At 41.0% G+C, this 24,788-nt stretch overlaps 1 protein-coding gene across 1 annotated transcript; it reads right to left on the reverse strand.

Moving 5' to 3' along the window:
- On the reverse strand, positions 1 to 24,452 carry LOC144262158 (solute carrier family 22 member 2-like). The gene is made up of 11 exons (XM_077811805.1): positions 24,036 to 24,452; positions 16,929 to 17,032; positions 15,320 to 15,474; positions 13,585 to 13,753; positions 10,074 to 10,188; positions 9,409 to 9,515; positions 9,017 to 9,231; positions 7,892 to 8,000; positions 6,275 to 6,387; positions 4,317 to 4,416; positions 1 to 67 (listed from the first exon to the last, which is right to left on the reverse strand). Exons 1-11 carry the CDS (start codon positions 24,450 to 24,452, stop codon positions 1 to 3), a joined length of 1,671 nt encoding a protein of 556 aa, XP_077667931.1.
- Between the last annotated feature and the right edge of the window lie 336 nt (positions 24,453 to 24,788).

The following is a 24,788-nucleotide window of genomic DNA, read 5'->3' on the forward strand; positions in this document are numbered from 1 at the left end:
TTAATTAGGTGCAACTTCTGTTGTTGAAACATGCACGTAAATCACTTCTTTTTTGCGCTTTCTTTGTCTGTGGAAACAAAACAGAAAAGACAATTGGGAGGAATAAGGAAAACAACAGGTGCTCCCCCAAGGAACAAAAAGAAGAATATCTTCTACTCTGATTAAATTAAATGAAAAACTAGTTTGTGGTTGGCAAATAAAAAAACCGAATCTCTGAATTCTTTTCCAGACAAAAACAGAGGAACTAACCTGCAAAGGAATCAGACTGTTCTAAGGTCCCCTTGCATTGTCTATTTCATAGCAAAATATAGGCCTTTATAAGAAACAACCAGGTGCTTTTCATTTAAAGGACTGTAAGTTTGCACCAAGTTGTAAAGAATGTATTCAAACTTCCCAGCTAGGCTACACACCTTTTCCCACACTCCCCTGTGACTGCTTTGGAGTACACATTGTATGCAATTAAATATGGATTGGCGGAGAAAACTGTTTTTTAAAAGTGATTTGTGATCAAGCCAACAAAATGCAGGAAATGCCAACTGAGGACTGACATTCAGCACAAATGCTAGAGCTATCAATAGTGTGTTAGCCTTTACTTTCTGATTTTTCCTCCATTTTGCTGGTGTTACCACCAACCAATTTTGCTGGTGTTACTGTTTAATTTAAGCAGTGTTTTGTGTTGCTGAGAGAAATAATTCCCTGGGATGTTTTATAAAGCATAGATTTTTATCTAGAGTTCTGTCTGAGCAAAAATATATGTAAGTAGAAAGGTTGGGGTTTTTTGCATTTTTTTGTCTATTATATGGCATCAAGTTTTAACAAGGTGATTTAACATTGGAACAAGCTGCCAAAGGTTGTGGCGGATTCTCCATCTTTTGAGGTCTTCAAGCCTAGATGCCTTTCTGAAAGATCTGCTTTAACCAAATACAAGTTACTGGGCTCAGTACAGAAGTAACTGGATGAGATTCCATCGCCTCTGATACACAGGGCCTCAGACTTGAAGATCTAATGGTCTCTTCTTATCTTAATTTATGAAACTGTATACATGATAAAAAGTAGCTCCAGCTACTGAGAAACTACTAACTTTGTTTTCACATATATAGCTATATTACACACACACACACACACACACACACACACGAAGTTAAAAGAGCATTCAGGTTGCAAAGTTAACCACGCAAAATTTAGGAAATTTGCCTGTGGAACCTTAATTTGGCCCCTTGTGCCTATGCATTATGAGATTGTCTGTCTTTAATTACATGATCACATATTAATTTGTTTAGAGACGTTATCCTTTGTGGACAATCACTGGAAGGTGATTGAGCCACACACTTTGCCAGGGGGTTTCACAGTATTTGCTGAGAGCAAAGAAATGGTGAGACTTGGGAATCTTGGGTTCCGTTCCATTCCAGGCTCTAGAGGGCACAGACTTTTCTGCCAATTCCCCCTCTACCCCTTCTCCCCCCCCCATGTGATCCCTTCAGCCTCACATGCTCCAGCCTGCCCCATGCTAGTCCTATATATTTCCCACCCTCGACTCCTTGCACCAGTTCCATTCTCCTTACCTAGCTAATCTGAGTTTACATTCTTTAGGCTTCTCATCCTAGTTCCAGTCTATGTGCCCAGTATATCCTAGTTTCACCTCTCCTGACCCCGCCCTTGCCTAGCCAATCCCAGTCTCCCCGCCCAACTTCTAAACCAATATGCCTCTCTACCCCATATTGGCTCCAATTGCCTCCACATATTCCCCATCCACACTGACTCCCACTCCCTATTTCCCTACTCTTGGGCTCCTTGTCTAATCTCTGAGTCCTTCCCTTGTTTCCTTGTCCCAGTCTCTTTGCCCAGCCAGTCCCAGTTTTCCTCTGGCTACTCATCAGATCTCTCTCCTCACCACCTTCTCTTCACCCTGACTGTTTCTCAGGCCTAGTCGCCCTGCCCAGACAATCCATCTTCCACCATCTACTGGCTCCCAGTCCCCCAAGACCCCACTTCCAGCCCCATCTCCTTGCTCAGACAGTCTCCCCAGCCAGGGTTCCTTGTCCTAATCTACAACCACTGCTTTTGTTCCCTCTGAATCTGTTTTTTTGTCTGGCTTTTGTCCCCGTTGCATTTGAATCAAACACCTTCTTGAGCACCTTCACTGAGAGCTCAGAAAGTCAGGGTCCTTACTCTCAGTTCAGGTGCTGGGGCCTGGCCCAGCCCCACAGCAGCTCAGAGCTGCAAGTGCAGCAAAAGTCCTGCTTGGCCCCAGGCTGAAGCATGCCCAGTGCAAACCGAATCTTTGGGGAATTTACTTGAGAGTCTCAACAGAGCATGTGCAAACTGCAGTTTTTCAAAGACTTATAATTTGGCCGCATTTGGGCAGATTTTCCTCGGAACAGCACAAGGCCTGTCCTTGACACAAAGGCCACCACTACCAAATTCCTTGCCCCAAAGCATGGGGATGATAGAGCTTTGTAAAGAGAGGGTACAAGAATTTTTTAACATGGGCAAAATGTTCCCCACTAGCTTCATTCTTGGAAATGGCTGAATCATTTCTCCCCGAAATTTGGCCAAGTTACAAACAACTAAAACCAGGGTCTTATAGTGCAAAGAGTCAGGAAACCCCAATCATAGGCAGCCTGCCAGTCCCAGCTTCCTATTTCAGAGATATGCCGACGTTGCCATTTAATCATCATGGCATATGAATAGCTTCTTGGAGGGTCAAATTCACCACTATCTGCTTGTTCCTTCTCCTTATTCTCTTCTTTCCCCATCAGCCACAGCCGTGCCTAAATGGAAGTGAATAGCGCCACATTCTCAGCTGATGTCAATGGAGAGATGCCAGTTTACAGCAGCTGAGAAACTGGCCCGTAGGGTTTAAAGAGAGAGAGAGAGAGAGCGCATGAACATGGGCTGGGTGAATACTACGCTGTGTTTTCCAGGAGTATTTGCACACATTGGCTTCAGTCTTGCTTGTTCTTTTTTAAATGGGAGCGGTCCGTGAGCATTTGAGCAACTATTTTATTTGCACAAATGCATATAAAAAGTGGAAAACACATGGTAAACCGGCCCTACTACACTTACGGCACATTTTAAGTTGGCATCCATTAGTATTCTGAGTGGAAAGGATATGTCAAGCAGTGTCTAAACTATATCAAATGTAATTAGGGACCGTTTCCCCCAAACTCCTTGCCCTGCATAAGGGCAATTAAATAAGCCAAACAAGAACCTGACTTTACCTTGCACAGCTATGACCTCGGCTTGAGTGTGATTTCCCTGTCACTGAACAAAATGAGATGTGAACTCTGAACCCAGCCAATGTACCTTATGCTAGTCCAGCTTTTCCCTAGGACTGCTGCCTTTGCCTCTTTTATGTAACTTTTTTCCTGGTGGTAGAAAAGGTGAATTGGCTGCCAAAACTCACTGCCAAGGCCCTTTCCTACTACAAAGACATGGCACTGAATTAAGCCCTGGGTTCAAAAGTCACCTCTAGCTCTTCACTGTTCCCTTTTATCCATGACCGCTGCTATTGCCGTGACAGCAAAGACTTCATTCCACATACCTACAGACAAAAGTTTGCTGCCTCTCAGTATGTAACGCATGTCACTGTATTGAACAGCCAACGTCAAGGTCACAGCGTTTCAAATTCCACGTAAAACAAATTTCCTTTCAGATATATACTTGTGTACAGCTCGAGTAGATCATGCATGGTAGCCGTGATACTGCTATCCAAAGGCCAGCTAATGACCTCTATTATTTGTTCTTGGAATCCTGGTAGGCAGGAAGCACTGTAGTGCTTTGCGATTGCAGCAACAAACAATCTGAAAATAACAAAATGTTTGGTAGAGAGAAGGGGATGGCAACTCAAAATGATCTGAACCATAAAGTGGACCATTGGGAAAAACAAAAACAGATGCCAATATTTTGTAGTTGTGAAATACTGTATCACTGTGACTCCTGATGTGGGTGTGGTACGACATGTTACATTTAACACACAAACTAGCCAAACCACTACAAATTTATTGGAATACTTAGGAATAAGGATTCCACCCTCTCCACATTTTGTTAAAACAAGCCTAAGAATAGCAATGACACTGGGAGCCTGGATTAAATAAAATGGTATAATTTAAAATCTGCTATCCTGCCAACCCAGTGGAAAAACTTTGCGTAGTCTTTTCAGGTATTACACTGTGTCTGCAGTCTTCTGCATTTCTGGGGCTGCAAAGAAGACCAACAACAGATCCTTCCAGGGATGTACAATGAAACGTTGTTCTGAGGCAGATTTTGTTAAGAAGGTTTGATACAAATTTCTCTCAGGCTGGATGGTACTGTACCTGTGCATGTTTTCAGCATCTTCTATGGTTTCAGGCAAAGTTTTCCCTTTGGTCTCAGGTAGGAGCAGCACTAGTCCACCATCGATTAAACCAACCACAGCTTGGAACAAAGATCATGCAAAAGGATTAAATTTGATACAAAATACAAAGTGAGCATTACATGGTTTAATATTCATTTGCAGCAATGATTATGAATTTGAGTCAAAGCTGCCTCTGCTGAATGAGTAAGAAGGCTTTAAAGAAAAGCAAATGGCTTCTGGGTTTTATCCAAGTTCCATTTTTTCAGTAGGCACTGCTCTTATTACCGAGGCCCTTCTGAGATGAGAAAAGAGAGGCTGGGCCACTATCTCAGATGTGGCTTAGCCCCTGCACCCCTCAGAGGGTACAAAGGAGCCAGATTCTGGCTCCAGCAGGCCAGCTGAGAATTCCTCTGGTGAGGGGATGCTCCTGTGCCACCAGCTGCCTCTTCCCCACTTGTTGGCAGAGGAACTTGGAAAGGGAAGGGGTGGCACTCTGCTACATCCGTCCTCCACGGGGGTCTGACCCCTTCGGGACCATGTGCCAGTGGTGAAGGCCTAACCTAATTTAGCTGGTGTATCTAACATATTGCAATCATCTCAAACAAAACTCCAACACTGAACCAACAGTGAAAGAAAATTAAGCGATTCAGGGCATTTCATGAGCCATGACATTTAGTGAATCTTTCTGTCATGAGAACAATAGGGAAAAATACACCATATCTCCTAGTGCACAATATTGTCTACTAGGAAAGTTCTCTTACACAATTAGCGAATGAGGAGACCTCACTCCGACTCCATCCCTTTGCCTAGGCAATCTGTTCCTTCCCTCCCATAACCACCCATCCTAAATCCTTCAGACCACCCACTTTCCATGAAGTGTGGCAGAGTCTCGTCTGCTGCTGCACACGCTGTCTGTTAAATGTTCCATGAGCTGGATACACCTCCAACATTGTTGCTTGAGTGCTAGGGAACTATAGTGTTTTCCTTAGCCATATCTAGGGCTTGGAGTCCTTTGGAGAATCATCACTGGCTGCTGTGGGGAGTAGGCTGGGGTGAATTGGCTGTTTCCCTCACTTAAGGACTCATGGAAGCAACTGGCCAGTATTCATGGACAGCCCAGTAGGCCAAGAGGTAAGGAAGCATGGTTGAATGGTTAGGATGCTGACTTAGGAGACCAAGATTCAATTCCCTGCTCTGCCACAGACTTTCTACCTTGCGTAAATCACCTGGGGAAGTGTCCCCTTCTGTCCATGCTTTAAAAAGGATGTTGATAAATTGGAGCAGGTTCTAAAAAGTGCTACGAGAGTGATTTGAGGTCTGGAAAAATCTGTCATGCTGAGATACACTGAATAAATTCAGCTCCTTTTAGAACTAATGGAAAAGGTTAAGAGGCGACTCACTGGTTCATGGTCTCTAAGTACCTACATGGGGAAGAGATTTCTGATGGTAGTGTGCTCTTTATCGATCAAAAGCATTCCATGATCCAATGGATGGAAGCTGAAGCTAGACAAATTCAGCTAGAAATAAGATACAATTTTTTTTATGTTGAGGGCAACTAACCATGGGAATAATTTGCCTAGGACATAGTAAATACAGAAACAAGGTAGGTGAGGTAATATTGTTTATTGGACAACTTCTGTGGGTGAGAGAGAAACTTTTGCACTTACACAGAGCTCTTCTTCAGGTCTGGGAAACTAACTCGGTGTCACTGCTATATAAAAGGTTGAACAGATTGTGCAGCTGTAACTCTGAGTACTTTTCCCAGACCTGAAGAAGAGCTCTGTGTAAGCTTGAAAGCTTGTCTCTCTCACAAACTGAAGTTGGTCCAATAAAAGATATTACCTCACCCACCTTGTCTCTTTAATAGGCTGGGACCAACACGGCTCCAACAACACTGCATATAGTAAATACAGTCACTCTACAATACAGAACTCTTACCAAAAACTACAAGTGGCAGCTCATGCCAGATCTCTGCCAGTCTGTAGACAATGAATGGAGTTATGATCCCACCAATATCACACATGGAAGAGCAGACAAGTACTCCCAGGTTCCTAGAAAATATATGTACATGAAATGTTCCCCCATTATTAATTTGTTTAAAAAGCATTCTGCAGCTATTCACTTAAACATTTTTAGCAATGCATACAGAAGAGTAGGCAAGCCATTCCTGTTAACAATACTAGGAGGGATGTGCCTAATCTGTTGCATATTGCAATGGTAAGTCCCCACCGGGATATAATGAGAACATAGTAGGCACTAGTGGGCTGTCCAGAAGAACTTAGGAATTGGTTTGTGCACTAGGCATTGGTCTGAGACCTGATCTTATTTAACATCTTCATTAATGATCTGGGCAGAGGGGAGAAATATCTTGTTAACGAAATTCACCGATGATATAAATTGGGAAGAGTTGCAAAGATTGGTGAGGAAATAAAATAATAAAAAGGAACTTTAAAAAGTTCACCTCTGATTGGGCTAATAATAACCAAGAGTAATAGGATGCAGTTAATAAAAAAAAGGGTGAAACGTCAGGCAAATCTTCCAGTGAGATGTACTAGGAAATGCAAGTGTTCCTTAGGTGGTACAATGGAAGCCCCATGGTTTTGAAGATATAAATCTAGACTGGATAAAGCACTACAAAAAACACTCTAAGAGATGGACAAATGTCCTGTAGGTTTTCTGTTCTTCCTTGTATAATACCTTCATTTAATCAGTTTTTTTTGGAGGGGAGGGGAAAAGGATGAGGCAGAGGAGGCGTTGAAATGATTTGTGACATACACTTCAGAAACCTGCCACCTTTAGTCTGTGGCACTGTCCTCCAAGTAGTGTGAACTGAGGGAGAAGGAGGCAAGGGCAGAGAACAGAACCTGGGTGTCTTATGGCACCATGGCGTGCTAGTTGCTGGTTATCGGGCTGCTGTTCACATTGTTTGACATTTTTTTTTTTGGTGTATTTCGTAAATTCAAAATCACTTTGTTTGGGCACTACATGGCCAGCAGCTTCCCCTCCTGTAGCAATAGCCTCCAGCCAGCCTCCATTGGCAATCCTCAGGCCCCAATCATTCTCTCCTGGCTTGCGTCCACTAGATCTCTGATGCTGCAGCTTTTTCATTCTTCATTGGCTCCTTTTTCGCCATCTTCTGGGGGTAGCCTTTCGGCATCACCATAGCTATAGTCCTGAATCAGTCTTAAAATCAGCCAGTGCCAAAAGTGTTTCACGTCACTGGCCTAGATGCTAAATATCCATCTATAGAGTGATTATTCTCAAATCCAATCCTGTGTTTTGTGGTATTTGAAACAACTTTTGCAGTGAATGTTCTACATGAAGCTCTGCTCCATTGGGCCATGCAATGCATTTGGATAGGTTAAGGTGGCTCGCTATACTGTTTAATTTTGAATGAAACTTCTGTCATTTGATAGACACACTATTCTATTTTTTCTACTGTGCAGTCTGTGGCTCTAACGTGTTTCTGTGATACCCTTGAATCAGTAAAGAGAGACACTTTGCACTCTTAGCCATCACCTTGTATGCTGGATTAATAGAAGACGGTGTACTCACCTGAGAAATGTTGGGTACAGTTCTGCATTTACTAGGCAAACCATTTCATAGCACATGGTAATTCCCATTCTGCCCAAGCAAGCTGTAGTAATTTTTAGCCAATAGATATCTGGAAGGAAGTCACATCTTAGCATTACAGTGGTGGTTGTTTTTTTCTGATCATGTCATAAAAGAGTGTGAAAGATTGCATTTAGTGAAAACCATACAGCACAAGAACCCCACAGGGGCAGCTATGAATGGGTTCTCCTTTCACCCCATATCAGTTTACAATACTAGTACTTCAGAGCATTTTAAGCATTTTAGATTTGTCAGTGTACTGTACAATCATAAAGTAACTGACCCCCACAATACTCCTGGGAGGTAGGGTAAGTAGTGATCTCTTAGTTTCCCTATTTGTAAAATGAAAGCAACAAAGATAGTCACTTCTCCAAGGGTCACACACACGGACCTAGGATTAGAACTCAGGATGTCCTAGCTCTAGCCACAAATGTAATTGATTAGCCTACATTCCCTCCTCGTATAAACCATGAAGTGTCTGATCGCTGTTTTAAAATGAGTTTGTTCTGTCAGCTGAGCTCAGTTTTTGGGCTGTATGTAAAACTTCAGGGAGGATGTATTATGTCTTAAGTGACTAGTAGACCTGAGACTATACATATAAAAGAGTATATTAAATCTTGTAAGAGCCTGGTGTCTCTCACTGGGCTTGTCCATCAGATTAGGTGTGTACGAGTTCTTTGTGTGTGTGTGCAGATCCAAACTTTGGGGTTTGCAAAGACATGGCTGCCCAAAACAGTGTGCTTGTGAACTTGCATGTGCAAACTTACAGGCTGAGTTGATGCCATTTGGGAAATTTAGCCCATTATGTGCCCCGTTTTTCAACAGTTGCGTTATAAAAAGCAATTAGAGAGGGGAAAAATTATTGGTAATTTTTATCTTCACCAATGTTTGTGGGGAAAATGTCTATAATTTGTTTCCACTGAATTGCAACACTGATGTGGACTACACTAGCAAAAGTGGTCTTTTCAGTTCTCCAGAACAAGAACGAACACACATACACTCTCTCTCTCTCTCTCTCTCTCTCAGGGGTAACAGTGACACAGACTAACAAAAACTTGAGTAACTCACTGTCTGGGATGAAAGCTGTAAGAAGGCAAGCAGCTCCTGCCACCAGATTTGCTGCAGCCCAGGGATAGCGACGGCCAATGCGATCAACTGTAAGTATGAGTATGAGGGCAGCTGGGAATTCAACCAGTGCAGAATAGAAGAAATCCAGATAAATGTTCCCACCAGCAATCCCCATGTGCATGATGAGCCCTTGGTACAGAACAGAGCTTGTGAACCTAGGCAGAGAGCAGAGTCCAACTGAAGCCAAGTTTGCAAAGGGATAGATTATTCAAAGAATTAAGATGCATTGCCAGTCAAGGGCCATATGGGGAAAACAGCCAAAGTAACTATGTGTGGGAGGGCTTGGGGGTGGTCTAATGCTTTGAAATGAAAACTGTGTTACCCTTCCTTACCAAGTGTACATCAAAATGAGTGTATGTTTCCTTATCTGAGGTGTTCTGACCAGGTCTAGAAATGAAGGGCTCAGCTTTTCCCCATCTTCCTCTTCAGGGTTGAGACTCTAGGAAAGAACCAGAGGGACATTAAGGAAGAGGTTAGGGGGTGAGAGTCTGGGGAGTTCGGCCTTGTTTATTTTCATTGAATCAACATAAACATCATTGTTTCTGGAATTTTTCATTTACCAATTAAGAGTCTGTCTGCAAAGTAACCAAAAACCGAGGGGAATTGTGAACACTTAAACAGCCCACCCTTTCCCCCAGCTGTCTGTACCAAAGCCACCTCATTAAATGAAGCAACATTTATTTTTAAAAATGATAAATGAATAAAAGATACTTTGGAATGTTCAGTCAGATGTGATCTGGTTGGTTGAATGCTGCTTGATACTTTATAAGAGGAAGAACTCATTTTGGCTATTGGAATAGTTATAGGAGTGTCCATTCATGTGAGAAAGTTGTTTTAATATCCGAGGCTTTCACAAAAAGACAACCACTCAACTCCTCTTTGCAGAGTTGCAGCACTTTGGCTTGTCATTTTGCTTCTGGTCTGGAGTCAGAGCAATCCTAAATATATAGCATTGTTTGCTTGTAATTACACACCCAGGAAAAAAATACATGATCACCTGTAAAGAGGGAGGCACCTTTTTCCCATTTCCCTTGGCAATACGGTTAATAATTTTCATGGCTTTGTCATTTCTCTGTTGAGCTATCAGCCACCTGGGTGACTCTGGCAGACACCTGCAACACAAGCAACCAGGCACAGGTACGTGGAAACAAAATATATGTCACTGTAACACTGTGTATTCAAACTAAATTGAGTTTCTGTTGATAGGACATTAAGGGGTACAGAACACCCATAACTCCAGCTGAAGCCATGGGGGAAGGGGGTTGAGGATGTTTAGCTACTCTCAGGTTCATCATTTCATCGTTTCCAAGGTCACAAGGGACCACTGTGATCATCTACTCTGTCCTCTTGTATAACATAGGCCAGAGAACTCCCCCAAAATAATTCCTAGAGCACATCTTTTAGAAAAATGTTCAATCTTGATTTAAAAATTGCTAATGATGGAGAATACCCCACAACCCTTGGTAAATTGTTCCAGTGATTATTTATCTCACTGTTAAAAAAAAAATTGCATCTCTTTTCCAGTCTGAATTTGTCTAGTTTTAACTTCCAGCCATTGGATCTGTGTAGATTGAATAGCCCATTGTTAAATATTTGTTCCCCATGTAGGTACTTATAAACTGTGATCAAGTCACCCCTTAACAAAGAGAAGGCTAAGTTAAACAGACTCAAGAAGCTCAGTCAATATAAGGCAGGTTTTCTAAATCTTTAATCATTCTTGTGGCTCTTTTCTGAACCCTCTACAATTTATCAACATTCTTCCTGAATTGTGGACGTCAGAACTAGACACATATTCCATCAGTGGTCAGACGAAGGCCAAATATGGAGGTAAAATAAACTTTCTATTCTTACTTGATTCTCCTGTTTATGATGACATCGTCTGGCTTTTAGAAAAAAAACCATTTGCTATATTTTGAAATAATGTAAGAAAATGCTGTCCAGAAATACGAGAAGGGGCTGCCATTTTTCTAAATTGTGAAATTGTGATGAAACTTTTTTGCTGAAATTCTGATGAAATAGTCAACAAAATGTTTGCAGATTTGTTCTATTCATTTATTTATTTTATTTATTTATTGTCTGCCATTTTAAACCAACAGAATCATAAAAATGTTGGGCTGGAAAGGACCTCGGCAGGTCATCTAATGAAACCCTGAACTGAGGCAGGACCAAGTGAACCTACACCGTCCTGGACAGGTCTATGTCTAACCTGTTCATAAAAGCCTCCAGTGATGAGGATTTAACAACCTCCCTTGGAAGCCTCTTCCAGTGCTTAACTACCATTATAGTTAGGAAGCTTTTCCTAATATCTGACCTAAATCTCCCTTGCTGCAGATTAAACCCATTACTTCTTGCCCTACCTTTAGTGGACATGGACAACAGCTGATCACCGTCCTCCTTCTAACATATTTGTTTAAGAACTGGTTGGACAAACACAAGTCAGGGATGGTCTAGGTTTACTTGATCCTACCCCAGCACAAGGGGCTGGACTTGATGAACTCTAGGGATCCCTTCCAGCCCTACATTTCTATGATTAGGTTTGAAGGATGCTATCAGGTTCCACTCCCTTTCCCTGTCAGTCTTCTTTTCTCAAGACTAAACATGACCAGTTTTTTAATCTTTTCTCATAGTTCAGATTTTCTAAACCTTTTTCTCATTTTTGTAGCTCTACTCTGGACTCTCTCCTGTTTATCCACATCTTCCCTAAAGTTTGGCCCCAAACTGGACACAGTACTCCAGCTGAGGCCTCACCAATGCTGAATAAAGTGGGACAACTACCTCTTATGTCTTATATATGATACTCCAGTTAGTAACTCCCCAAAATTCTATTTGCCTTTTTCTCATCTGCATTACATTGTTGACATATATTCAATTTGTGATCCACTATAACCCACAGATCCTTTTCAGTACTACTACTGCATAGCCAGTGATTCCCCATTTTGCATTTGTGCACTTGACTTTCCCTTCCTAAGTGGAGTACTTTGCACTTGTCTTTACTGAATTTCATCTTGTTGATTTCAGACAAATGCTCCAATTTATTAAGGTTGTCTTGAATTCTAATCCTGTCCTTCAAAATGATAGCAACCCCTCCCAGCTTGAAGTCATCTGCTAATTTTATAAGTATACTCTCCACTCCATTATCCAAGTCATTAATGAAAATATTGAGTAGTACTAGTAAATATGCTCTTAAACTAAATGAGTAACTTTTGAAAAGTTACAAATCCCCTTCCTCACCTTTCCCACTACTTAAAGACACCCATGTTTCAAATGTTAAACATCACAGCTAGAGATGGGTCTAGAGAAACACCCTGGAACTCTGTGCATCAGGTAACAGTGGGTGGTGGGGAGTTCAAGCCCAAATGTGGTATTGAATTTTGCAGCTGGCCCATAGCTCTCTAATGGATCAAACGGAGGCCTCTAGATTAAAAAAAACCCAAGTTTGGAAGGAGTGTGATGACATGCAAAATTCAGACCTGGATTTGAATCCTGGCCCCCATCTCTAAATAAGCCTAGAATAGTGACCTAGTAGCTAATGTTTTATTATTGCCATTCTGAGGCTGAATGTACGGAGAAGATGCTGGAGATGCAGCACCCTTGCTATGGATGATAGAATGGAATAGAGTGTCTTACATTGTTAGGTAACAACCTCTTTACTCATTAACAACATTGAGTGCTAGATTGACCATAACACTGCATTCATGATATGGTAGATTTTTTTGTGCAGAATATTCTAAAATCTCAGGTTAGCTGTCTAATCAGGTGAGAAGCAGATCTAATAGAAAAATGGAATTTCCATCCCCTGGGAACCTCCAATATCTCAACATTTCTTTTCATCCTGAATCAGGAAGAAAAGTCAAAATATCAAAAGTTTTTGAAGAACAGGTTCCAAACAATTTCAATTCAAAAAAGTTGAAACATTTTGTTTTGGTTCATGTTGACATTAGTGTGTATGTGTCTGCCTTTGCCACTGTGATGCCTTATGTGAGTTGTTCTGGGTTCTTCATGCCCTCATTATCTCCTATAGACAATGCACCCTGGTTGAACTACATCTGTTATGATGCAAGGTGGTCTTTTCCTGTGATTGATTCTTATGGGACTCCCATGATATACTGCAATGGCTCAGCTGCAGAGAAAGACTGCCATGCATCATGGGAGATGTAGTCCAGTTGGAGAAGAATGGCCCATGGGAGAACCAGGGAATGAGAGACCTGAAACTACAAATACCATGAGTCAACACAGTGGCTTTGGTAGACACACAAGTTAATGTCGACCTGACATGAAAAAGAAGGTTTCATTTAGATTTTTCTAATGGAAAGTTCTGTAGAAATTGATCCTTTCCTGTGAAAAATTTGAATCCTGGTGAAAACCCATTTTTCAATGGTAAAATGTTACAGCTGAAACCTTTTTGACTAGCCCTAACAATAAACTAAGGTTGTCAAAAGGAGCTTAAACTGTAAACTAAAATCTCCATTTTGTATTTTTGCTCTTGGGTGAAATATAAATGTGCTTACCAGTAATAGAGCAAGAAGAAGAAGTTTGGCAGAGTAACAGTGAGCTGCAGCCATCTCCAGTGAGGAATCATATAAGCAATAGCAGAGAGTACAAGGAGTCCGACAGAAAAGGCTACTTGGTAAACAATTCCTACTGTCCTTCTATAACTTAAGCCAACAAATTCTGTGACTAAAAAGATAACACAAATCAAGGTAGAAAATAATCAGTGATAAATCAATTTAGAGATTGGAGAACCTAGATCCCCTAATTTAAAACCATTTAAAATTTAATAGATTCTAGAATTTATGACCTTGTAAAATTTCTGTCCTATCTAGAAGCCTTAACAGCACTTTAAACTGAGTTCTCTTCAATAATGTATAATAACTATTTAAAAATCAAATTCTACAAATTGGTCATGTTTCACGAACTTCTGTTACAGAGACTCTTTGAAAAATTTGGATGTTACTAAACCACAGTCAATTTCTAACCATGATTTTGGTATCTAAATATTTACCTTTTTAAATGAATACCGCTAAGTGGAAAATGGCAGTAGATTTAGGGGTGAGGGGGGCCAGGGGAGGAGGTAGACAGCTTGTAATTGATGTTCCTTGAGAATGTTGTGTATGCAGTTTAATGGATGTCGATGTATGGTTATGTGGACTTGTATTAGAAGCTGTTCAGTATCATTACTGTGTGCATATTTAATTTTTAGATTTCTTTTTTTCAGAAAGGGCTTGGTGATATGTTCTCATTTTGAGATTACAGATGAAAGAAGAGTATTTGTGTGTCAGAGTTAAGGGTGTTGGGTTGTGACGAAATATGCGTTTCTTTGTACTTGATGTGAATAACAGGTGAAATCCCATCCTCACTGAAGTGAAGGGGAGTTTTGCCGTTGACATCAGTAGGGCCAGGATTTCACCCATTAACATGTTATGTGGACAAAGCATTTAAGTGCTTTGGTTTTCTAAATGTAAAGAGGGAGCACAATATTGTCATGTAGTAACCTTACCTTGTCTGGAAATACGGTTTTTTATACGGTCTCAAGTCATGGAACCCCAAAAAGTCTGGTGAACAAAAAATTCAATTTGGACACTACACTACTCACTACCTTTTGAGGCCAGCCCCACTCGGCCTGTACAGGTATGTGTACACTGCAGCTGGGAGCGGGTCTCCTAGCCTGGGTAGACAGATGTGCTTGAGCTAGCATGCTAAAAATAGCAGTGTGGAAGTTATGACATGGCCAGTGACGCAGGTAAGGCACCCAAATAGAAGCCCACCCAGCCCCTTCAATCCATACTGAGCTGGCTAGCCCTGGGTCTTCCTGGGCTTGCTTCCAGCTGTAGGCACACCCTTAAAATGTAACCTGCCTTTGGCAGCATTTCCAATTAATCCATGTCCCTATATGGGTATTTATTTGAACATATGCTTGTTAATGTGGGAAGGCACAGTATTTTCCAAAACTGTCTTATTCCAATATGCGTAGGCTTCTCAAAGGCTTAAGGAAGAACGCCAGGTTTTTAGATCTGAAAACCCTGCTATTGTGACCTCTGAAAAGAAAATGTGATTTTTGACATAAATCTTGGTTTTGAGCATAGAACTGCAGTTTTTCAATGAATAAAATGAGCTTAATTTTTCAATGTGTTACCCAGTGAGCTAATAATTCCTTACATTCAGCTGTATTAGAACAAATCTGTTCAGCCCTACTTCTACACCCGGGGCTTTATTCCCAGAAGTGGTAATTGCAATCCGTCTTACTCAGTACATAGCCTGTTAACCAGCCTCCCTTGCTGACCAGTCCTTGTATGAAACGATAGATCAGCATCCACATGTAGCTTGGTGCAAAGGCCATGAGAACTCCAGAAATGGAATTGACAAGGATTGTAATTAAAAGGCATAATTTACGACCAAACCTGCAGAGAAACAAATGTATCTGTGATCGTTATATGCATTACATCATGCAAAATACAACTGAAGAGCAAACTTTCCCGTGGCTGAGTCATGCTGGTTGCAAAGCAATACTTTTTTAATTCATTCTATTGAAAGAGCTGTTATTTTCTTCTGTTATTGCCCTCTTTTTTGCCTGTGGAGGGGCGACAGCTAGAGTCTCTGTCCTTATATCTCCTTTTACCCACATGATTTCCCCGCTGCTTTTAATGAAGGCAGGAATTGCTTTGTGGTTCCCCTCCACCAAGATTTTCCCTTTACAATGATCTTGGTGAGTTCTTCCAGACTGCTTTCACCCATGTGTTTGCACATTTTCTTACCATAAACACTTACTGGCCGGGCTAATGGGCTCTGGAAACATCCTGTGGTGGCTTACGCTACATTGATCGGTAATAGTTCTTCTATGCTACAGTAGTTGACCTACTACTACAATGACCTCCATTGACCTATTCAATGACACTAATTTTTGCCTCATTCTGATTATCCTTCCCCAGATATAGTGCTCAGAAATTTCATATTGGGCCTGCAGCTGTCTCTCCATTGGTATCCTAATGGCTCCACTGATATTCAAAAGCAAATGTTTCCAAAAGAAACAGGCTTATTACAATGCTGGAAAGACATTTTGGTTTGGTTTAATAGAGAACTCTTTATTTAGTTATTTATAAAAATGCACCGTCAGTCAAAACTCCACATCCCAATCCAATAAATGTACACTAACAAAAACAGCAGAGTGACAAATGACAGCCAAAGTAAATTTCTTTTCCCCTCAAAAACATCAGCAGCTCAAGTCACTCAGATGCCCCCTTCCATCAAATCCTGCGTAAGCAGGTCATTTTGAACTATGTCCTAAGGGTCAGCCAACAGGGCTTTGCAAGGCCAACAGGAAATTCCAGACTCAAAGTCCATCTCCTAAGAATGCCCTAGGGGCCTTCAGTGTTCCAGATCTGAACTGCAGGGGCAAGTGAGGAGTACTATAGCTGATCTCAAACATTGCATAAGAGGAGAGGTGGTCTTTATGGTAACCAGGGTACAAAACACATAAAACTTTATAGATCAAAATGAGCACCTTGGATTTTGCCCAGAAACCAGCTGAGTCTATGAATAGGTCTAATATACTCCTTTGAACTAACACCTCTAAGAAGTCTTATTTTGCATTAACTGAAGCTTCTAAATGGCAGTTGCAGTGATCCACCCTCTCTTCCGCTCCTGGCTTCTGGGAAATGACAATTATATAAATCCACTGATCAGAACCATATATTTTAGGAAATAAAATATTTTAGCTGCCAAAAATGACTCTATTCTAAGGGACTGAGTGATCTTTTGAATTAGTTTTTCAGTGCGTTCGTTTTTCCCTTCAATCATAACTGTTTAAAAATATGAATGTTAAATACCCAAAGTGAATGTTTCATCCCACATGTACCTGTCTGCTATGTAGCCGATGCTTAGGGAGCCAATAAAAAATCCAATGTTCACACAAGACTGAAAGAGATCCAGCTTCCAGGAGTCCTCACACACCAGGTTAAACTGCAGAGGCACATCAGCATTAGAATAGGGAGGACAGACACTCCCTAACATTAGACATGGCCCAGACATTTTGAGATATGATGAACCCACCACACACACACACACAAAATTAGGAAAATTGTCCAGAAATGAAATGACCCAATTCTTTTAACCATCATAGCTGAAATACATTTTGTCCAATTTGTATCAATTTCCAGAAAAATACTGCCCTTGTTAAGGGTGAGGGCCCAGGCAGGGACACGTGCATACTGGAGATGAATGCATGGCTGCACAGACCGGAGGGCTTGGCACCCTGCGCCCTTGGGAGGCTGTTCCAGGAAGGAGGTGTGCTGGGGAGAGATGGACTCCACCTCACACTGTGTCGCCAACCTAGTGAGGAGAACTTTAAACTAGGGTTCAAAGGGGGTAGGTGACAAAGGTCTACAGGTAAGCATAAAAATATGTGACCTTAACAGAGGGCTAGCGGTTTGGGAGGACAAAGTTAGTATAGGGTTGTCATAAATATAAAGGGAAGGGTAAACACCTTTAAATCCCTCCTGGCCAGAGGAAAAACTCTTTCATGTGTAAAGGGTTCAGAAGCTAAGACAACCTCGCTGGCACCTGACCAAAATGACCAATGAGGAGACAAGATACTTTCAAAGCTGGGGTGGGGGGGGGAACAAAGGGTTCTCTCTGTCTGTGTGATGCTTTTGCCGGGACCAGAGCAGGAATGCAGGTCAGAACTCCTGTAAAAAGTCAGTAAGCAATCTAGTTAGATATGCGTTAGATTCTGTTTTCTTTAAATGGCTGATAAAATAGGTTGTGCTGAATGGAACGTTTGTGTCTTTTTGTAACTTAAGGTTTTACCTAGAGGGATTCTCTATGTGGTGATTCTTTTACTTTTTCTTTAATTAAAATTCTCTTTTAAGAACCTGATTGCTTTTTCATTGTTCTTAAGATCCAAGCGTTTGGGTCTGTGTTCACCTACGTAAATTGATGAGGATTTTTATCAAGTCTTCCCCAGGAAAGGGGGTGTAGTGCTTGGGGGGATATTTTTTTTGGTGGGAGATGTTTCCAAGTGGGCACTTCCCCTGTTCTTTGTGTAACACTTTGGTGGTGGCAGGGTTTAACCTAAGCTCGTAAGAATAAGCTTAGGGGGTCTTTCGTGCAGGTCCCACATCTGTACCCTAGAGTTCAGAGTGGGGAAGGAACTTTCACAAGGGTCAGAAGAGCAACAAGAAAGAAATCAATGGGGAAAATCTGCTCAACATCTTCGATATCTATACACAAATGCAAGGAACATGCGGAATACATAGGATGAACTGGAAATATTAGTACATAAATTATGACAACTGACGTCACAGAGGCTTGGTGGGATAAACCTTGTGACTGGAGTATTGGTCTTGTAGAGTGATATAGCTTGTTCCAGAAGTTCTGGCAGGAAAAAAGGGAGGAGGTGTTGCATTATACATCAAGAATATATACACTTGTTCTGAGGCCCAGAAGGAGGTGAGAGCCATACCAGTTGAAAATCTCTGGGTAGGGATAAAAAGAGAAAAAATAGGGGTGATGTCATGGTAGGGGTCTACTACAGACCACCATATCAGGAAAAGGAGGTGGATGCGGCATTTCTAGAACAAACAGAAATGTCCAAACCAGAAGATCTGGTAGTAATAGGGGACTTTAACTACGCAGATATCTGTTGGAAAAGTAATATAGCAAAAAGCAAAATTTCTAATAAGTTCTTTAAATGTACTGGGGGCAACTTTCTGTTTCAGAAAGCTGAGGAGGTAACCAGTGGGACAGCCATTTTAGATTTGATTCTGACTACCTGGGAGGAATTGGTGGAAATCTGAAGGTGGAAGGTGACTGTGAAATTATAGATTTCAGGATTCTACGAAAGGAAGGAGTGAGAGCAGCAGAGTCTAACAAACTCAGAGAACTGGTAGGTCAGATCCCATGGAGAGAAAATCTAAGGGATAAAGTCATTCAGGAGAGCTGGCAGTTTCTTAAGGAGACAATATCAAAGGCACACTTGCTATCCTGATGGAAAGGAAAGATTGGAATAATAGTAAGAGGTTAATATGGCTCCAGCAGGAACTTTTTAGTGACCTGAAAATCAAAAAGGAATCTTACAAAAAGTGGAAACATGGATGAATTTCTAAGGAGAAGTACAAAAGAACAGCACAAATGTGTTGAGACAAAGTCAGAAAAGGCTAAAGCAAAAAATGAATTACGCCTAACAAGGGAGATAAAAGGCAATAAGAAAGAGGTTCTTTAAATACATTATGAGTAAGAGAAAGGCAAAGGAAAGTGTAGATGCTCTACTTAGTGGGAAAGGAGAGCTAACAACTGATGACATCAAGAAAGCTGAGGTGTTTACTGCCTATTTTGCTTCAGTCTTCACTAAAAAAGGCTAATGATGACCAGATACTCAGCACAATTAATATTCATTATGTGGGGAAGGAATGCAAGCCAAAATAGGGAAAGAACAGGTTGAAGAGTATTTAGATAAGTTAGATATATATTCAAGTCAGCAGGGCCTGATGGAAATTCATCCAAGGGTACTTCCGGAACTAGCTGAAGCAATCTTCAGGTTTCGGAGTAGCAGCTGTGTATTTTCCACTGAATGCATCTGATGAAGTGAGCTGTAGCTCACGAAAGCTTATGCTCAAATAAATTTGTTAGTCTCTAAGGTGCCACAAATCCTCCTTTTTTGAAGCAATCTTGGAACTGTTAGCAATGATCTTTGAGAACTCCAGGAGGATGGGTGAGGTCTCAGAGGACTGGAAAAGGACAAACATTGTATCTATCTTCAAAAAGGGGAACAAAGAGGACCTGGGGAATAATAGATCAGTCATCCGAATTTCGGTACCTGGAAAGATACCAGAACAAATTATTAAACCATCAATTTGTAAGCGCTGAGAGGATAATAGAGTTATAAGGAATAGTCAAAATGGGTTTGTTCAGAACAAATCATGTCAAACCAACCTAATTTCTTTCCTTGACAGAGTTACTAGCTTAATGGATGGGGGGAAGCAGTAGATGTGATGTATCTTGATTTTAGTAAGGCTTTTGGCAACCAAACATGACATTCTCATAAGCAAACTAGGGAAATGTGGCCTCAATGGAATTATTGTAAGGTCAGTGCACAACTGGTTGAAAGACCATATTTAAAGAGTAGTTGTCAATGGTTTGCTGTCAAACTGGGAAGGTGTATCTAGTGGGGTCCAGCATAGGAGGGTCAGTCCTGGATCCAGTGCTATTCAATATTTTCATTAATGACTAGATAATGGAAGAGTGCACTTATTACATTTGCAGATGACATCAAGTTGGGAGAAGTAGCAAGTAATTTGGAGGACAGGATTAGAATTCAAAACAGCCTTGACAAATTATAGAATTGGTCAGAAATCAAAAAGATGAAATTCAATAAAGAAAATGCAGTGTACTTCACTTAAGAAGGAAAACTCAAGCGCACAACAACAAAATAGGGAATAACTGGCTAGGGGGTAATACTGCGGAAAAGGATCTATGGATTATAGTGGATCCCAAATTGAATATGAGTCAACAATGTGATGCAGTTGTGAAAAAGGCTAATATGTTTCAGGGGTGTATTAAGAGGAGTGTTTCATGTTAGACATCAGAGGTAATTGTCCTGCTCTACTTGGCACTGGTGAGGCCTCAGCTGGAGTACTGTGTCCAGTTCTGGGTGTCACACTTTAGGAAAGATGTGGATAAATTGGAGAGAGTCCAGAGGAGAGCTACAAAAATGATAAAAGGTTTAGAAAACCTGACCTATGAGGAAAAGGTTAAAAAAATTGGTCATGTTTAGTCTTGAGAAAAGAAAACTGAGGCGGAAGGACATAAGTCTTCAAATTTGTTACTGGCGGTTATAAAGAAGACTGTCTCAATTGTTCTGTGTCCACTGAAGGTAGGACAGGAAGTTAATGCACTTAATCTGCAGCGAGGGAGATTTAGGTTAGATATTAGGAAAAACTTTCTAACTATAAGTGTAGTTAAGATCTACAATAAGCTTCCAAAGGAGATTGTGGAATTCCCATCGTTGAAGGTTTTTAAGAACAGATTAGACAAACATCTGTCAGGGGTGGTCTAGGTTCACTTGGTCCTGCCTTAGCACAGTGGGCTGGACTTGATGACTTCTCAAGGTCCCTTCCAGCCCTAAATTTCTATGATTTCTATTATTTCTCTGAATAGCATAATTACTTCTCAGGGTGAGGGTGCAGGGGGAAAGAGGAGGGAATCTTAAGAAAATTAATCTGCCTGTAATTTTGGATAAATTTGGAAAAATGTCTGAATCTCTATCAGTTTATCTTGGCAAACCTGTAAACTTGGTGGTTTGCTCACTGCAAATTATCTAGCAACTGAAATGGTGTGATGCTGCAGAGGTGTTACTCGGCTTCATTCTCATCTATGTGTAGTGACTCTGTATGGAGGAAGTGTCCATCAGTTCTGCTTTGGAGTTAAGCATTTATGGCTTTGATTTAGGAGTACATTACATTTTCCGGCTGTTCTGTGGTATCACCCTGGTGCCTTTCATTAGTTTTAGATTGGCTTATAGGGCTAGGTAGCACCATGGGGGTTTGCACTGCTGCTGGACACTAGGAGGCTTGCCTAATGCAGTTTTCAGCAGCAGGTAAAGATATTTTTAAACTCTGAGCTCCTGAACTGAGCTTTAATCCGGCAGCTGTGAAGACAGTAATGTCTGTGGGAGCATCCATGGGCTACTGGCTGTGGGTTCATATTTGTTGCTTAATAGAGTCTTTAGGTGTGATACAATGGGCCCTGCCAGAGTGAAGCTGAGCAACCTGCTCTCAAACTCTTAATTAGTACGGGCACAAAGCCCAGCGGCAGAGTCTACTTCACTTTTACTCACAGCAAGCATGTACTCTGTAACTTTGCTGCGACTCACTGAGCAACAGAAACATAGGGTATGTCTACACAGCCCACAGCCTCCCAGACCGGGTCAACAGACTTGGGCTAGCGGGGGTCATGCTCATGCTCTAAAAATAGTTGTTTGTAGACCGAGCTTTTAAATTGAGGCTCAGGCTGGTCTCTCATCAATGATCTCTCCAGGCTGAGGGGCTGTCTCCAGCCGTGGCCAATGCCAGACGCATCAAAGGAAAGTGAAAACCTTGAATGTTTAATACTGTATTTCAGGCACAGTTTTACTCTCATTGAAGTCAATGGCAAAACAGGAAAAGGACCAGGTATTAGGTGGGGGATGTCCTTATTTTCTGCTCCCCATCCTTAGAACACTTCGTCCATATAATTTTATCCTAGCCAATGTAAGAGCAGATATTGTTCTTGCCCATGTGTAACCTTTTCTTAAATTCTTATGCTCTTTGCCTCAATAACATCCTACAGCCATGAGTTCCACAGATTCCACTTTACCCAATGTTTAACTCACGCCCTTTTATTTATGTGTGTTGGTGTTTAATTCAACAGTATTTTCTCACATTCTCATTTAAGAGAAGGGATAAAGCATGCACCAAGACTTCTTACCATTCCCCACTGCTTTATAGTATCCATCACATATGCTTTTTCTCATCTCCCTTCCAAATTAAATCATTGTAATCTCTTTAGCCTCTCGCCCTGTGACATACACCCTCCCAACATGCTCCCAATTATTTCTCTGGATCTTTGCCTCTTTCAAGGGAAGATTGCCTAAAGGGAATGCAGCATCGATGCAGATCAAGCTTTATCTCACTGTGTATACTGGCATTATGATAGTGTGTGGACTATTCTTAGTCTCCTTCTTTATAGTACTTGATGTCTGGCTTTCTGGAGTTGACAGCACAAATTCAACTCTCAGCATATTTCTTCAACATATTTGTCTACATTAATAGTGACAATATCAGGCTCTTACGTAGCATTTTTCATCAATAGATCTCAAAGTGCTTTACATAGGAGATAAAGTATTTATCCTCCGTCTTACAGCTGGGGAAACTGAGGAATTGTGAGGGGAATTCACCTTAAAAGGTCTTCATGGCGCCTTCCCCCTTACAACTTGCTCACTTTGGAAACTGCTCAAGACAGATGATCACTTACAGGTTGTATTCTCATCTTGAAGAATGGAGCAGGGGAGGCATCTATGTTAACTAGAGCCAGTTGAATTATCTATTGCAAATTAGTTATGTGACAAATGTAGGCTTTTTCTCTGTTTGCAGCTCTTTTTTAACTTATCCCTATTATCTATTACTGTATTTGTTATATGTAAATATTTTCCAATGTAAAATATTTCCAATTTTGTCTTCACTGTGTCTTTGACATTATTTATTATTCATGTGCAAGATCAGTCAGCTAGGTCATGTGTAAAGCTTTTATTTTGTTTAAAATGTCCTTGGAACTTATCAGTGTTGAAAAAATGGGTGAAAATTGGTGCAAAAAATTAGCTTTGCAGTTTTCTGAGTAAATATTGGGGGTAAATATCACTCTTTCCCCCTGTTTATTAAAAACAACATTAAAATCCATTTTTGTTCTGAAATGTAGTTGGACACAGATTTTTGTTTTCATCTATTTTAGCATGAAAAGTAGTTCACTAACTTGTATTTGCTTTAAATGCTGCTAACTTTTCATGCTATCTGTAAAGCTGACCCGTGCACAGATGACTGAAACATTTAAACAAGAGAATAGCAAATGATGAAATGTGCATAATCATTTGTATGGAAATTAATGAAACTTTCAGGATTTGTGGACATTTTATGAATAAACTTCCAGTCTTCTGACTACTCCTGAAAAACTAGTAATATGACTCTGAAAATAATAGCACAGTGTACTTACCATTTACCCCCACAAATATATTCACAGATCACTGTTTGTACCCTTCAACCAGGTCTAGTGTTACCATTGTAACTGGGAGTTATACTCCATCTATGCACACGCTGAGATGAGACTATTAGCTGGCATAAGTGTTTCCTCCTTCAGAAAATTATTATCTGGGATTTTTTCAGTTTGCAAATAGCTGGGTAACCATGGGCTGTTGCTGCTTGTTTATTAGTCTTACCTTAGTCACGATGGATGATCCTGAAGAATCGTAAACCCAGCCATCTTGACAAGTGGTGAGCGGGATACTGCTCCTGTTGCCGTAACCAGTGAAGTTTTCTAAGGGGTTTGTGCAGCTGAGGCCAGTTGTGTTCCAGTCCACGTTGTACCTCCTGCACTGACTAGAGAAAGACTCCCCATGTCTTCCCTGCTCTGGAACGGTGTAATTCAGCTCCTCTTCTAGACTCCAGCCGCATCTGCTGCTCAACTCAGCAACTCCAGGACTGAGACAGCGGTGTTCTGGACTGAACCCCAGGAAGACGACACCCACATAAATAGGGGTGAAGGAGGCAGACAGCAGGCATAAGACAAAGAAGGCTCGCTTCTGGAACAAGTCAAATTCCCCAATATGCTCTAGAATGTCATCTAAGGTTGGCATTTTTGCATATGGCAACTCAATTAAAATAAGTAACCGGACTGCTCTTCACAGCATTGCTCTGTATTTAGTTGGTAGCAGAGCTGTTTAAATAACTGCAGGATGCTTGACCAAAAGTCAAATAGTTAATTTACCTTGTAAATTGACAAACCATGCGTTGCAACCTTTATTTCTCAAGCGTTGTTTCAAATCAAGCTTTGATTCTTATGTGATGCAAACTCTGCTGTTGGTGATTAGCTTGTTTTGTGCGTTATGGCTCGGAAGATTACACTTGGTGTTTTACATAGCATCTGTTGATTTGTTAGCATATGATATAGGCTTGACAATTATTCCTCTGTA

The sequence above is a fragment of the Eretmochelys imbricata genome, chromosome 3 (assembly GCF_965152235.1).
Source record: "Eretmochelys imbricata isolate rEreImb1 chromosome 3, rEreImb1.hap1, whole genome shotgun sequence".
Lineage (NCBI taxonomy): Eukaryota > Metazoa > Chordata > Testudines > Cheloniidae > Eretmochelys > Eretmochelys imbricata.

What these genes read in the sequence shown, in the direction of transcription:
- LOC144262158 (XM_077811805.1), bottom strand. Translation starts at nt 24,452, where the DNA reads ATGCCAACCTTAGATGACATTCTAGAGCATATTGGGGAATTTGACTTG. An exon ending in ATCGGCTACATAGCAGACAG is followed by an intron (nt 15,475 to 16,928) that starts GTACATGTGGGA and finishes GTTTCTCTGCAG; the next exon opens with GTTTGGTCGTAAATTATGCC. An exon ending in GTTAACAGGCTATGTACTGA is followed by an intron (nt 13,754 to 15,319) that starts GTAAGACGGATT and finishes TTATCTTTTTAG; the next exon opens with TCACAGAATTTGTTGGCTTA.